Consider the following 16,527-nt stretch of genomic DNA (forward strand, 5'->3'; position numbering starts at 1 on the left):
CAGTGTTGGGCAGAAGATTCCTGCCTTGCAGGGCGTTGGACTCGATGGCCCTTGTGGTCCCTTCCAACTCTACAGTTCTATGATTCTATGAGACACAGGAATTGTTCATCTCACAGCCCCTCCTTTCCCCACTACCATGCCATAACAAGAAATATTTTTTTTAACCCAGAGTTTCAGTAGTTGGTTATCATGGCTCTGCTAGCTTTAACAAGGACCTTCATTCGGTGCTCACAAGGAATGAACACACACACAGTTAAGGACAGGTATACGCTTCTTGCCCCCACTTCCATTTCTTAGCTTACTACAGTATTAGAGTGTCAGCTGGCAAAATTATCACCCTCGCGGTGTTAGGCATTGAAAATAGGGATATCATCCAACCCTCCAAAGGCTGTTGGACCCTCCTAGTCCCCTCTCCCTCAGGGATACTGGGAGCTGCAGTCCAGTGGTCTCTGCAGGCGGCCAAGCTGGCCAAGCTTCTGCTGCAGTAAAGAAAGGCAAAGCTGCTGCCTCTCCAGCCCAGCTGCAGATCTACCACATTCTGCAAGTGCTGAATCAAATCTTTAAAATTCAGGTGGCTGAGCAGCTGCCAAAGGGGGATGCTTGAGAAGAACATTGTGGAAGTAGGGCTAGCTGCAAAGAAAGCTCAAGTGAGCATCTCCTGTGTGAAATGTACGTGCTCTGATCTGTACGTGGCACCACTGAACTGTAACAAGCTGAATGATTTATGGGGAATGCAGACTAATTCTGAGCGGCATGGAAATCCCAAAGGCCAATAAATAATGAATGCAAGCAATTCTTCAGTTATTAGTTAGTTGACTGCTTGACTTGTTACCAGGAGCTGATGAGGAAATAGAGGTGTGGACAGAAGCTATTCACTGTCTCCTCATCTCCAGTTCCAAAAAATATGCCTACGAGGTGGGCTGGAGCAGCCACCGTGGGGAGCAGAATCTTGTGGGGCGGTGCCCTTGTGGGTGCCCCACCTGCCCCTGCCACCGCTCAGGCTTGGACGGGGGTTGGGGGGACCTACCTGTCTTTCCTCAGGTGGTGAATGGGTGGGTGACTTGGAGGGTTGACTTCTCCTGCCTTTCCAGAATATGCTGGGGCCATGCTGCCACTACCCCCACCCCCACCAAAGCTGACACTAGACCAGGAAGAGTCAACATGTCGTCTTCCTCATCCAACATGGCCAACCATCAGGAAAGATGGGAGTTGGAGTCCACACTATCTGGAGACCCCCCCTGCCCCATGATGCCCCAAGAGAGGACTGCTATTGGCACTCCCTCCCTTGCATTTAGGGGGGGGGGTGTTTCCATCTAGCCCACTCCCTGCCCTTGGAAGCTGCTGCAGAGAAGGCCTGTGAGCAGCATCATGAGAAGGCTATTTTTGTGTGTTGTTAATGTTCTATTTATAGTACTGTATTGTTACATGCCACCCCCAATCTCTGCCAAGTGATAGCAAGATTCCAGGCAGTTCCAGGCACTCAGGGTTGTGCTTCCACTGGAAAACCGAGACTCACGTGTCTGTAAGAAATATGGTTCATTTTACATATAGTTACACCTAAAGTGTAAATGGAGGGGGTGAAGGGTGGTGAACATCTGGGCCCAAAGCAGCAGCCAGTCATGGCCCCCGCTCACAGTGCAGTTTCCTCCAGCCAGCGCTGCATGGAGTTCTGCCTTCTTCTCCTTCTTCCCAGCAGCCTTTGCAGAAAACAACTCTTCCGCTTCCAGCATCCCCCCGTCACTTTGGCAACCTCCATTTCAAAAGCCTCCTGCAAAAGGCACTTTTTCCTGTGGGACCTCACGCCCCCTGTAATCCTGGCAGCCTTCCCTTTCTTGTCGGATGCTGAGTGTCTCTGGTCTCAGTTGTTTTTGTTCTTGGATGCCACCTCCCTAAGTCCAGCTCCTGAGGATTCTGGCTTGACTTCAACTTCCACATTTACCCCTTTCAGAAATTATGGGGAGGACCTAGCACCCAGGAATTTTCAGGGATCTTTGTCCACTGCAAACTCATAACAGGAATGGCAAACCTGCAGCTGTGTTGCTAGTCCCATGGACCACAGTGACAAGGGTTGATGGGAGCTGGAGTCTGACAACATACAGAACGCCACTGGTTCCTCATCCCTGCTTCAGAAAGGCACTGCTGGCTGCCTTCTGCTTTTCCTTGTGGATTGCCTTGTTTTCTGGGTGGTGCAATGTCCCAGACCTCTGCAGAGCTGAAGAATGCCAAGCAGACCTGAGGCCCAGTGTCAGGAAGACTCCTCTGCTGGCCCATAGAAAGAATGTTTGGCACCTGAGCCCAGAAGAACCGGACTCTGCAGCTGTGTCCTCTCTCCAGTCACCTCAATGCCCTGTAAGCCCTCTGTGGTCTGTTTCCCCAGGTCAGGCAGGCTGAACCTTGGGCTGTGGTTAGAGCTGCTGCTTCAGCAAGGAGGCAGCTCAGACTAGGAACTTATATAGGAGCTGAACTCCACCTTTTCCTGGCTCTCCAGCAACGCTGGACCCGCACATGCGCTTCCATGTAGCCTTTATGGCTCCATCAAAGCATCTTCTGGCTAGGAAGCTGTAAATAAAAATGTTGCCAAAAAGCAGCAGGAGCTGCAGTCACCATGACTATGATGAACATGCAATGGAGACAGCAAAATGAGAGTGAGTGGTAGGAATGCAGATTCCATGAATACTAATACTACTAATAATAATACATTATTTCTGTGCCGCCCATCTGACTGGCGTGCCCCAGCCGCTCTTTCCCCATCAAGAGCTCTGCTTCAAGTCCAAAAGCAAGTTTCCCCGAAGAACTGCTGGAGCAACTACAACTGGTGGGCTGTGTTCAGTTTGGTGAGTTGTAAATTGCATAGAACAGCTATTTATTTTATTGGCCCTTTCAGAATTCTGAAAAGAAAAGAAAAAAGAAAAAAAAAGAAAATCATTAAGTATCAGAAAGGAGCAATGAGGAAGTTCTCCTCTAATGGAAAATGCTTTAAAGTATGTTACAAATTTAATCAGTGGTTTTATTCCCTGTGTACTCAAGTCAAAGGAAAGATGAGAAGAAATGCCCAGACCATATCCACCCACGTAAAAATGTAATAGCATTAGAAAATACTGCCAGTTCTTTCCACCCAAGGATCAATTTCCGGTGGATTTGGGCAAAGTATATAACAAAAAACGGCACAGCTTTCTGTGCAGAGAGTAGTGTCCGAACAGAAAAGTGTTCTGACTGATATTGATCTCCACACTACAGCTCCCAATGGTGAGAAAAAGGCACTTTGCACATGTTCAGAGGCATTTCTTTCTTTCTAATGAGTTCATACCTTTCCGGAGCATAGCTGCAGCACTAAAACAAATCACAGGAATAAACCCTGTTTCCGATTAACCCCATTGGACTAGAAGGTATTGGGTGATGGAGGAGGCTTTTGACCGGGGGCTCCCTGGGATCAGCCTTCAGCACCTCGTTTCCTGAGCCGATCGGCAGTCTAGCCCCAGGAGCAGCCAACTGAGCTCCGTGTTCGAAGGATGCCATCCTTGTAGGGCCTCTAAACCTTGGTCCTCAGCCTGAGCAACGTGGGTCTGGCATTGTGATTTTCATAACCTGCCAGTTTCCTCTAGATCTGGGAAGGATGCAGTTAATCACTAAAAACACTTATTTAGTATGATATCTGACAAAAACACAAATTCATGTGTCTGTGTGTCCGTCCAATGGCTCTTTCTGACATATTTATGGTGCTTTCATCCTGATTTGCTTGCACAAAGTTTACACAGAGTTTTGGAAAAGAAGAAAGCTAATATTTATTATAGGGAACATTTTTGAAGTTAATTTTAATTATTTTTAAAAGCTGTTGTTTGTTGTTAACTTTTTTCCATTGATAATTTTAATCTTTGATGTAAACCTCTTAAGAGATTTTACTACAAGGAGTGATAGATATTTTTTGTTAAATGTAGTTTCTTGGGTTCATTGTTCCTTATATATGCATATTGTGTTTTTTTATTTTGCAAGCAGTTAGTGACTATTGAGTATCAAGCAATGCATAAAAATATGAAATAAATGAATAAAGATGAATCATCAACAAAAGATTAAAACATGTCAACATCTATGTTGCCCTAGATAGGCTTGTCTAAGGAAAAATCTTTTCAGCATCGGTATTTTGCTTCTTTAAGAGAATACAATGCAACATCAAACAAAACTACAGTGTGATGCATTTAAAAACAATAAAATGGCCACAAATAAGCAAACAAAAACACAGCAGCACATTTTGAAGCATGTTTGCTTTTATTTATGACCCCTTCCACATTCAGCCTCTCTTACCAAGGCCTCGCTCAATTCACAACTAATGCATTCCAAAACATCTGGAGAGCAGCAAGCAGAGGGTGGCAGCTTCTGCATTATTCCAGAAATGACTGTGATGTGCTGGGAAAGGCAACCCAAGTGATCAAGGAACTGAAGCCACTGGGCTCATTCTACTGAAAATGTTTGTATTACTGTCACTCTGCTGCCACCTCCTGACCAATTGCTCCACCTGAACCATAGCAGGGTTGCCATATGTCCTCTTTTTCCCGGATACACCCTCTTTTTCACTGGGTACGTAAAATGAGAGTCATCATAGCTATACATAGTTAAAAGTAGAAGTTGGCAAACGTGTCCTCCTTTTTGCTCTTCAAAATATGGCAACCCTAATTACCAGGTTCCAGGGGTACCAGGTGCTGCATCTACCCAGGGTCTGTACTTTCTTGTGGAAAATGAAGCGGGGTGCAGGGGTTCACAGCATTAACACTCCAAGGGTCTGGGGAATGGCTCATATCCTTGCCTTTGTTGGTTTAACAGCTCAGCCATGATCAGGCTGGCTTGGCTATTTCAGCAATTGAATCTCTGCTTGATCTGTGGATTCAGGCGGCTAGATTAAATTCTAACCCTTTACTGGTTTCAGGAACTAGGGGAGTCTGACCCACCTGCAAACTCATAATACTACACCCTCCCAAGAGAGACACATCTGTCCCAGATGAGGAAACAAAACACAGCTTCCTTGCAGAAAAACAGGTAGTCTAGCAAAAACATTAGAACACACATCATCATGAATGATAAGAAAGTACAATCACACCTTTAACCCAATACCAGCACAGTAACCGCTTATTCTTTACATGCAAATTTCCATCCCATCACTGTAACTTCAGGCCTTCCTCTTCCCACAGCACAGAGCACCTTTCAAACACACACACATACAGTGGTACCTTGGTTCTCAAACTTAATCTGTTCCAGAAGTCCCTTCCAAAACCAACGCGTTCCAAAACCAAGGAACACTTTCCCATAGAAAGTAATGCCAAACGGATCAATCCGTTCCAGACTTTTAAAAGACTTTTAAAAACAACCCCTAAAAGAGCAATTTAACATGAATTTTACTATCAAACAAGACCATTGATCCATAAAATGAAAGCAATAATCAATGTTCACTATATAATAAATAAGACAGTACACTATATAATAGTACACTATATAATAAATAAGACAGTATCAGACCAAATATCACCTCAGAACACTGCAATTGGCAACAGAAGTCTTTAATTACGATGGGGGGGGACTCAAATGAGCTGCGCAAGGGTAAAAACAGGAGGAAAAAAGCCTTAATTATGATGGGGGGACTTAAATTAGCTGCACAAGGGTAAAAACGGGATGAAAAAAGCCATAATTACAATGCGGGGGACTCAAATGAGATGCGCAACAGTGAAAACAGAAGCTCAGGAGCACGTTTGGCCAAGCAGAACGCATGGTGCGGACGACCAAGGACACCCTTCGCCGCAGGAACCCCCGGACCTTCGAGGCCCAGTGTACGCAAAGAATTTTGGGGCAGGCCCTGCATGGGTACCCGTGTTACAGGAAAGTCCGAGGGCTCTCTTGGACAAATGAAGACACCGACCAGAGCAATTCAGAGCAAAACAGCAGCCAGTAGGCTCGGTCTTTATTCAAGAAAAGACTGTCGCGACAGGACTCCCACCGCCCACGAGGTGAAGCAAGATGGAAGCCCCGAACAAAGGGAGACCCTAACTTTTATTAGTTGCTAATCCCCTATGCTACACCCCCAGAATTACATCACATTTACATCATGATTACATTAATATTAGGAGGAGTCGAGGAGGGGCTACACAGGTAACCCGAGTGACCTGACACCTGGTCGGAGCCTCCTCTCCCCTCCCCATATGAGTCATTTACAAGAACAAAAGAGAAGGGCGAAGTTTCCTGCCCCCTGAGGGGAATCCGGTCAGAGTCCTTTTGTGAGGGTCCGCATGGAATACACTAAAGGGTGCAGTTTATTGTGTCCTTGATAGCCGTCTGTCTGAGCCCATCATGATGGCTATCAAGGTAGTCACGTCCGCTGAGAAGGGCAGCTGACTACGTGACCGCTCGGTCAAGGGATTATGGCTGCCCTGCATCAGGTCACCCCCCTTTGATAGTCCTTGTAATATGTAGCAAAATAAAAGTGGTCCGGTGAAAATCCGATGTACGGCTGATTTTTGGTGAATTTATAAAGAATATTGTCCTTGAAGTTCAAAGTACTTTCGCCTTTCGGAAGCAGCTTGCTACATTTTGATAAAATCAGTCACGGTCAATTTAACTCGGAAACATTGTATTGAGAGCTGTCAAAAGGTGAGGAAAAGGCGCTTGCAGCCTGCAGTACCAGCGTGGTCGCCGCAAGGGGCGCTGTTCGGCAATGTTGATTGGCTGAGGCGGCCGCCGTTTTGACCTAAAGTTCAGGCGGCCGGTCTACTCATAATAAAGATAGGGCGATGCGGAGCGCTATAGGGAAAAGCTGTCAGACTAGCGCTTCCTTATTTACGGAAGGCTTTTAAGAGATGGCCCTCTAAAGGGACATCTCTGGGGTCAGGGAGGGGAGGTGCGTGCATGTGTGAGTGTGGTGCTTGTGTGTTACACGTGTTAATGAAGGGGGGTGATTTCCGGCGACAGTTCCCCCCTTCGGGGATAAGATTGCGAAGGTAGGACAACCGCGCAATCCTTCTCTCCGCACAATCAATAAAAGTCTGACATGTCATACCTAGAATCCAGATTTTGGAAGTTCTTCAGGGGTCCCATTTCGATGGGGGTCGTCTGGGTTCCTGGTGCTGGAGGTCTATAGGTGGTAGTTGATCGCGGACGAAAAGTCGGAAGGCAAGAGCCGCAAGTTTGACAGCACATCGGGAAACAGTGGATCGCACAGCAGAAGACAGCAATGCAGATGGTTACGGTGACGAGGATCAGGAGTCCGTTCCCTAAGAGCTGCTTTATCCAGCCAGACCCTGGTAGCCAGCTCCACACTTGGGCATCTGACAAACCTCCCGCCACAGTCACCAGGGTCACTGGCCCCGTGTCGTACGAGGTGCTAACAGATGGGGGGCAATGCTGGCGCCGCCACTGCGACCAGATATGCCGACGATTCCCGGGAGAAAACCAGGAGGAGGACGACAGGTCAAGGGAATCCCAAGGGAACAGTGGGGCAGTGAGGCCCATAGAGTAGCAGGGGTCAAGCAGGAGAGGCAGAATCAGTAACTACAGAGAGAACCCGTGAGGCCGAAAGGACACTAGAACCAGAACTACGACTGCGCGAGCAGGTTGCACCAGACCAAACAGCCCCATCACAGCCAGCATCCTTGGAACACGAGCCAGAACCTGAACCCCGGACCAGGGAACACCCCAGGCCGCAACTCACACGTAGGCCATCGGCGTACCTTGAGGACTATGAATGCGACCTCCTGGGCAGGACTGGAACTTAGAGGGGAGGGGTGTTATGTACTGAATTGAATAGGATCCAAACTGCAACAGTCTGATTGGTCCTAGAACAATAGGATCCAAAAGGCAGCAGTCTGATTGGTCCTAGAACAATAGGATTCAGAATGCAGTAGTCTGATTGGTCTTAGAACAATACAGCAATATGATTGGTTGGCAGGAACCACCCAATCATGCTCCAGATAGAAGTGAATCCACAACCTGATTGGCTTACAGTAGAATTCCAGAATTAGCCAATCATGTGCAGCCCATTGTGTAAATAATGTATATAAAGCAGATACTTTGAGGGGACTTTCATTCATTCCTCCTCACCACTATGAGCTGAATAAAGAGCATGAAATCACTTTGCGACTCTGAGTATATTTCAAACTGCCAGAGTCGTCTCATTTGTGTGGGAAAGAGCCAAGCCATTACAGTATGGAAAGGATCTAGGTGGTCTTGGCAGACCTCAAGCTTGACACACAACAGTGTAATGCAGCAGCAAAAAATGTGAATGCTATTCTAGGCTGCATCAAGACTACTATCGTGTCCCAATTGCAGGAAGTCATAGTCCTGCTCTATTCTGTCTTGGTCAGGCCAGACCTGGAGTCCAGTGTCCAGTTTTGGGTGCCACAATTTAAGAAGGATATTGATGAGCTGGAAGGTGTGAAGTGGATGGCAACCAAGATGATCCAGGGTCTGGAAACCAAGCCTTATGCTGAGGAATGGTTGAGGGAGTTTGGGTATGTTTAGCATGGAAAAAAGGAGACTGGAGAAGAGATAGGATGGCCATCTTCAAATGGCTGTCACATGATGGATGGGGCAAACTTGTTTTCTCCTGCTTGGGGAAGGCGTCAAGTTATAAGAAAGGAAATGCCGACTAAACCTCACTTAAGAACTTTCTGTTGGACCGTGGAATGGACTCCCTTGGGAGGCTGTGGGGATTTTTAAGCAGAGGTTGGATGGCCATCGGCCCTGGATGCTTTGCACTGTAGGGGTCGGACGAGGATCTAGATGACCCAGCTCTGATTTCCACCCCGCGGGAAGAGGCCGCTTTCCTCCTCCCCTTCTGCGAAGCCCTCATCTGTTTCGTTTCAGCTTCGTGGGGCTTCCGACCTCCTCGCCGTCTCCCCCCGAAAAAGCGAAAGAGCCCGGCCTCCTCCTCCCCCCGGGAGAGACCCCTTGGGATGCTGTGGGGAAGGCGGGGCGCCGCCTGCTCCTCGGGGTCGGCCCAAACCCTGCCCCGTGGGTGGGTCTGACCCTGCCTGGGAGGAAGGGGCCGGCCCAGCAAGAGGGCGAGCCAGCCAGCCAGCCAGCCAGAGAGCCAGCGAGGAGCACGGAGACCAGCCGCCCCGGCCTAGTCCTCCAGAGCCACAAGGCGGCCGGCCGGCGGGCGAGCGAGCGAGCGGAGAGCGCGGCTTCCCTCAGCGCGCCGACTTCCCTCAGCGCAGCGGGCCGAGGCGGCGGCGGCGGCGGTGTTTGCGCTGCTCCCCGGCGGGCGGGGGCCTCCCGCGGGGCCGGCCGGCTTCTCCGAGGCGCCCCCGCCGCCCTCGAGGCCGAGCCGCAAGCGCAGGGCGGGCGGGCAAGGCAGGCCGCGTCCGGCGGGCCCCGGAGATGCGGCCAGGATGTCTGTGTCAGGGCTGAAGGCCGAGCTGAAGCTGCTCGAGTCCATCTTCGACAAGGACCACGAGCGCTTCCGCATCGTCTCCTGGAAGCTCGACGAGCTCCACTGCCAGTTCGTGCTGCTCCCCGCCGCCGCCGCCGCCACGGCCCCGACCACCCCCGCCGGCCCCGCCGCCAGCAGCCCCGCCAGCGCCGGGGGAGGCAGCCTCCCCGCGCCCCCGCCGCCGCCGCCCCCGCCGCCGCTCACCATCCACTGCAACATCACGGTGGGTGCCGCCGCCGCCGCGCCTGGGGGGCCAAGGGGAGCCGCGGGAGGCCTCGTAGCCTGCGGGGGGGGAGACACACCGAGGGGGTTTGCCCAGCTTTGTTTTGCATTTCTCCCTCCCCCCTTGACCCGGCTCTCGCCTTCCTCATCCTCACCACAGGCCTGCCCTGCCATGTGGGGTAGGCCGAGGGGGGCTGGGCTCCCACGGAGCTTCTTGCCCCCGTCTGGAGGGGAGGGAGGGAGGGAGAGTTCCTCCGGGGCAGGAGCACCTAGGAGGGAAGAGAGGCTCTGGCTGCCTCCCCGCTGCCCCCCAGGAGTGTGAGGAACTGGGCTCCGTGTAAGAGGTGAAGGCAACGCAGGAGTTGAGGACGGGGGCTTCCTCGCTTTCTCTGTTCTCTTTTTGCATTTATATCCCAACCTGTTCCTCCAAGGAGCACAAGGTGGGGTCCTGGTTCTCCCCATTAGAGGGCAGAGGCAGCGCTTGGCCCAAGGGTCACCGAGTGAGACTTGAGCGCTGGTCTCTCCCACTACACTGCGCTGGCTCTCTCACCTGCTTGCCCAAATTCTCAGAAGAGGGGTAACTCTCCAGGATGTGGGGTAAGGAGCACCCAGGAGGGCTGGTGGGTGCTGTGTCCTCAGCCCATCTAGTGAGGAAGCAGGAGCCTTGCTAGAAGGGGCAGGAGGTGGGGAACAGTCCAAGGACTGAGGAATGGGGTTGGGAGGTGGCCATAGCCACAGGTTTGGGACATACCCTTCAAGGGACCTGGGGGATTATTCATTTGAGACAGGCTAGGTTTACTAGGCCAGGGAGTTGGAGATTGGGGCTGGCCCAGGTTTGGGCTTGTCACTTGGGGAGGTAAGAGTTCTGCTGGGGGGGGGGACACCCCACAGTGGTTTGATTTGGCCTCCTAGAAAAGGGAGCTTTGGGGACTGGGAGTAGGAGGCAGCCCAAGAGTCAGGGTGGGGTAGAGAACCATGAACTCAGGTTGTGAGGCTGAGTCACTCCAGAGTCTGGAGAAGGCCTCAATTTCTGGGGATTAGAATGAGACTGGTGATGGTCCAACCCTTTTTTGACATAATTTTTTATTGATTTTCATACAATTTAACAAATTCAGTTTTCATACAATATTCCCTTCACATTTTGATTTCCCATCCTAACTTCCATGATGTTTCTGTTCATATACTTTGATCTACTGCCTTAGATATAATACATATTTCTATAACGTATATCCTACATTACATTCCTTTATTGTTCTTATTCCTTTGCTTATATTTCCAGTTCTGCCTGTGATTTCATTTGGCTATAATATTTTATCAGATAGTCTAAAAATTGCTTCCACTCTTCCACAAACATTTTATCACTTTGGTCTCTTATTTTTGCCATCTCCATAGAGTCTAAATCTCCTCTTTTGTTGGAACTTCTGTCCATTTCTGCATATACAATATTCTGGTTGCAGTGGAAGTATACATAAACATTTAACCAACTTTTTTGAGACCTCTGCCCCAATTATTCCCAAAAGAAATGCTTCAGGCTTTTGGGGGATGACTGTTTTAAAGATCTTTTTTAATTCATTGTGTATCATCTCCCAAAAGCTTGTTTTTTTACAAGTCCACCACACATGAAAAAATAACAATTGGGACTGTTTTAATTTCCAACATTTACTTGATATAGTCTTATACATCTTAGCCAGTTTGTTAGATATTAAATACCATCTGTATATCATTTTCAAATACTTTTCCTTTAATGTGTAGCAAGCAGTAAATTTCATATCTACTTTCCACAACTTTTCCCATACAGCCATATCAATATTATGTCCCAAATCTTTTAGCCCAGTGTATCATTGCAGACTTAACCAATTTGTCTTTCGTTTCCCATTCTAATAACATTTTGTAGATTTTCAAAATCATTTTTCCTTTACCTTTTAACAGTGTTAATTCAGATTCAGATCTTTGGTCTGCTGTCATACCTCGGGTTGAAGTTGATTCAGGTTAAGCGTTTTCGGGTTGTGCTCTGTGGCGACCCGGAAGTAATGGAACGCATTACTTCCGGGTTTCGCCGCATGTGCAGACTGTCAAAATGATGTCACACACATGCGCAGAAGCGGCGAATCGCGACGAGTGCAGACGCGGGTTGCGTTCGCTTCAGGATGTGAACGTGGCTCCAGAACGGATCCCGTTCGTATCCAGAGGTACCATTGTATAAAGCCATATGTCCTATCTTTCTTACATAGTTCATTTACTTGATGATATTAGAGCCATCCCATCACTCACTTTTGGACTTCTTCTTGTTTCAACTCACAACAGTCTCCAGAAAACCTTAATATGTAAAACCTCTATATGTACCCCATTTTGCGTCCACATTCAATTTCTTTTGTGCACATGCCTCTATTGGAGATAACCACAATGGTGTTTTCCTTTCAAATAAATTTTTATATCGGGTTCACACACTACTTGCAATTTAAAAATTCTTTGTGAACCTTACCCTTCTCATACCATAAATATACATGCCACCCAAACCTTCTAGATCAAATAACCCAGTGGTGTTCAAACTTTTTTCAAAGAGGGCCAGATTTGATGAAGTGAAGGGCCATGAGGGCCAACCAAAGTTGTTGATCCTTTTTTTAAGGACTGAAGTTGTTGAAGTTTTTTTTTTAAGGAAAGAAACTGCCACTGGGGCCAGATTAAACCAACCAGCGGCTGGATTAAGCCCCCGAAACGGACTTTGGACATACCTGAAAAAACTATTGTTTTTCAGTACCAGCCATTCCCTCTTCCAACTCATACAGGCAGCTTTAGAACATAGTTTTACGTCTGGCAGTGAAAATCCTCCTCTTTCTTTAGCATCAGTTAATATTTTAAATTTAATCCTGTTTCCCTCCCCATCCCAGACTTTAGGACCTTGCCATTCTAGAGAAAGGGTTGGGGGAGGCATCCTTTCTTGAGGTAGGGAAGATTGATATAGGGTAGATGAGGAGGGGTGATTTCTTATGTTACTCTAGGGCTTGCTTAGTTATGGGGAGGCAGAGAGTCATTCCTAATGAAGCAGAGAAGAAAAGACACCCAAGGTTCTTTTCCCTTCCTGTTGCAGTCAGATGAGCTGGTAGCTCATCCGTAGCTATTGGGGGGGGGGACTAGCCGGGTATTATGTCCCAGAGGGGCACCATTGAGGCTCCCAGCTTGGGTGTGTGTGTATTCTAGGTGTTCCAAACTGGGTCTTTGAAGCATTGGGTGGGTGGGTGTGCATGTGCGCACCTAAGATCAATAGTCCTGTGGTGGAGCATACATGGGGGCTACTCCCGGAAGATCAGGTGGCGACAAGAGAGCCTCTGTTGAGGCTGTGTTCTTAAATATGAAGGGAACTCCATTACTACCATCCAGATCTCACATGGCTACACTTGGTTTTTTTGTGTGTAAATTCTGAATCTTCATAGGTTAAAAACTTCCTACTCAGAACTTCATTTTCTCCTTCAAAGTTGAACAGTTATCACTTTGTTAATTTGTTTTTTAGAATCTTTCTTTGCTCTTCTTCGACTACGCAGTAGGCATATTGCCTCTCTTTCCCTCTTTGTTATTCCCTTTGTTTTCTCTCTGGAAATATGATTTGCATTATAGTGGTACCTCCAAGACGAATGCCTCGTAAGATGAAAAACTCGCAAGACGAAAGAGTTTTTCGTTTTTTGAGTTGCTTCGCAAGACGAATTTCCCTATGGGCTTGCTTCGCAAGACGAAAACGTCTTGCAAGTTTGTTTCCTTTTTCTTAAAACCGTTAATGCAATGCATTCCTATGGGAATCCGTGCTTCGCAAGACAAAAAATTCGCAAGACGAAAAAACTCGCAGAACGAATTAATTTCGTCTTGCGAGGTACCACTGTACTGAAGTTTTGGGAAGGGCAGTCTGAAAGGAAATGTACTTCCCTCCTCTTCAGCCATTCAACTTCTTTAAGTATAGGAGTGCTTGCAACAGACAGCTTTGACAAAAGAAGCCAGAAGATTTTGTTTCTTTAAATTGAAACAAAAGCATTGCAGAGCGGGGGTGTGTGTGTGTGTGTGTGTGTGAGAGAGAGAGAGAGAGAGAGAGAGCGAGCGCAGAACGTGGGCAAAGTGCTCCTCCCTGATTAGTTGGAAGTTAGATTAAGTAATTCCTCTCCACCCATGATAGGTGGAAGCCCAGAGAGAACAAGGAGTGTGCCCATATTGTTGAATGTGTGACCTGCTTTTAAAACAAGGCATGAGCTGAGTAACTTGCCTCTCCACCAGCTGAGGAGGTACTAGCTTGAAAGCAAGTCAGGAATTCTCTGTTTGGAGTAAAAAGGTAAAAGGTAAGGGATCCCTGGATGATTAAGTCCAGTCTGGACTGTGGGGTGCGGCGCTCATCTCGCTTTCAGGCTGAGGGAGCCAGTGTTTGTCCACAGACAACTTTCCGGGTCATGACTAAACTGCTTCTGGTGCAACGGGACACTGTGAGGGAAGCCAGAGCACATAGAAACGCCATTTATCTTCCTGCAGTATAGTGATACCTCCGTTTTCGAATATCTTGGAAGTCGAACGTTTTGGTTTTCAAACACCGAAAACCCAGACGTAACTCGATCCCAGGATTGCTGAAGAAAGCAGATCACTTAAGGAAAAAACCCAATTGAAGAGAGGTGGGCAAGGTAGAAGGCTAGAGTTGCCCCCTGGCCGGACTTCTCTGCCATTTAACCCACACTCTGCTACTGGCTCTGTCTCCTCTGAGAAACTCCATGTATTGAATTTCTGCTTCCTATTCAGCATTTAAAGGTCTAGGAGCCCTACTAGAAAGAAATGGGTAGCAACCCAATGTAGGACCATGAAGGGCTATGAGCTGGGAACATTTTCCTTAAGGTTTATAGATTTAGAGCCCACCTGTTTAAAAGACAACTTTCTCATAAGGAAAGCACACAGATATATCACTCAGACTGTTATGTCGTATAACTATATATGCACACACATACATAAAAACATAAAGCAGAGCACTAAAATTAAAAGTTCTAATGAACATGCAGGCAATGAAACACATTAAAATAAAATCAACCGCATCAGAACCTTAGAATTATAATGCAACCACAATAAAACAGCATCACAGATTGCAGGTCCAATTAAAATAATTACAAAAAGGCCACGGTAACCAAATAAGTTTTCAAGGTCCATTTGAAGCAATGGAGCCTGTCTGATCATGCTTGGGGGAAAAGTTATTTAGATACAGCATGCAAATTTACTACTTTTGTAATATGACATAAATTTAAAATGTGGTTTCCCCCCACCCTGTTGAATCTCCCTCTTTTCTCAGTTTCGATTTGTTTGGTCTATATACTAAGCATCAAAGGTGAGTAAGAGCAGAGGTACACAAGTTTGAAACCATCAAAAGATTTATCAGCCAAAAACTAACACTAGAGTTACAGGATTTGATAAACCCTTGTAGGAGTGGTAGGTACCTGTTGATGGGAGCCACTAGTGCAGCCTACTGAATCCTGAATTGCCACACACCATAGTAGTTCCCACCCCTTTTGAAGTTTTCTTCTCCCACAAGGCAAATGTCATATGGTTCCTATTGTGTACATATTGTTGTACGCTGCCTTGATAGTTTATATGAAGGCAGTATATAAATGCTATTATACATAAATTTAAATTAATGTTGGCTAACAGCTTGCCACCCCTACTGGTAAAACAGCCCTGTGACACTCAGCTGTGAAGTGGCATAGCTCTTTTTGCAGGCTTGCACGTTGGTGCCATACCTTCCTGCAAAGCTGTAAACATTCTAGGAATTCAATGCCAGCAGTAAACTGGCAAAGGGTTTTGAGCCAGCAGTCCTATGCACACTTCAAAGTAAGCCTCAGTGAAAGTGGTGGAGCTTGTTTCTGATTAAACACAGATAGGATCAGGTTACATATTGGTTGAAATGGCTGTGTATGGCACTGGGCTTCCTGGATGAGTCTTGCTTATTTTGTGGAAGAAGAGGAGACAGTAAGTTCATGCCAACAACCGTTCATTTCTCCTGTCCTGCCCAGGGTGGGAAGGAGCGGTTGTGGTGATGCTGATGGCTTACTGTCATTGTGTAGGAGAAACTGAAAAGGTCCCTGCTTGCTTGCAGTGTGTTAGGACTGTAGTTTTATAGAACTAATGCTCAACTTGGCTCAGTGCTGTTTTAATGTGACATGTGATGAAAGTGAGCTGTTTCAGATAGGAAAAACTCAGGATTGTTCTATACAAACATAGAAATTCTAGCCATGTCAAGCTGCTCTGCAGACTAAATATCAACCATCGCTGTTGATATTTAGAAATGCAGAAACTCTGCTTCTCTTTGTGCAGGAGAGGAATCCCTATTGGATCTTAACTGGTTGAGATCCTTTATTCCAGCCTTTCCCAACCTGGTGCCCTCCAGCTGTGTTGGACTTCAGCTTCCATCAGCCCCAGCCAAGGGAGCAATGGAAATCTCCACCTTATTTGGGAATTTGCTAGTTACACTTCTCTTAAGTACTCAAACTGAACATGTTCTAGCTCCCTGCTTGGCCTTGTCATCTTTCTTATACAGAAAGCAAAAGGTGAACTTTTAATATACTGAAATATTATTTTTTAATGGAGGCATATCCCAATATTTACTCCCACAAATCCATATTGTGAACAATCCTTGAATTGTAGTCTACCAGTGGACCACAATGTGTGTCTGATTTGCCCCTAAACATAATTGTAGAACTGGGGTGGGACAGTGTATGATGTCAAATAATAGGCAGAGGACTTGGGGACAAATATTAATTGCTGGTGAAAACTGAAATGGCAGAGATGAGAGTGGTGGTAGCTCCCCGCCCCCTTGTTTTCCTGTTGATCCAGGAATGAGAGAGCTGACAAGTCAGCACTTCACTTAAAAAATGCTGTGATACAGA

General features: G+C 47.2%; 1 protein-coding gene across 4 annotated transcripts in view; it reads left to right on the forward strand.

The window, feature by feature from the left end:
• Positions 1–9,309: 9,309 nt before the first annotated feature.
• Positions 9,310–16,527, forward strand: part of UBE2Q2 (ubiquitin conjugating enzyme E2 Q2) — a 41,018-nt gene continuing 33,800 nt past the window's right edge. For 2 of the 4 annotated variants that reach the window (XM_081925719.1, XM_081925720.1), the window contains exon 1: positions 9,312–9,632. In XM_081925719.1, coding sequence (XP_081781845.1) covers positions 9,369–9,632 — 264 coding nt within the window. In that variant the 5' untranslated portion in view covers positions 9,312–9,368. Of the gene's footprint in view, positions 9,633–16,527 lie in introns of all 4 variants that reach the window. The other 2 variants (XM_081925717.1, XM_081925718.1) reach the window with 2 other exon arrangements.

This window comes from Podarcis melisellensis (assembly GCF_964234715.1).
Source record: "Podarcis melisellensis genome assembly, chromosome: 9".
Classification (NCBI taxonomy): Eukaryota; Metazoa; Chordata; class Lepidosauria; order Squamata; family Lacertidae; genus Podarcis; species Podarcis melisellensis.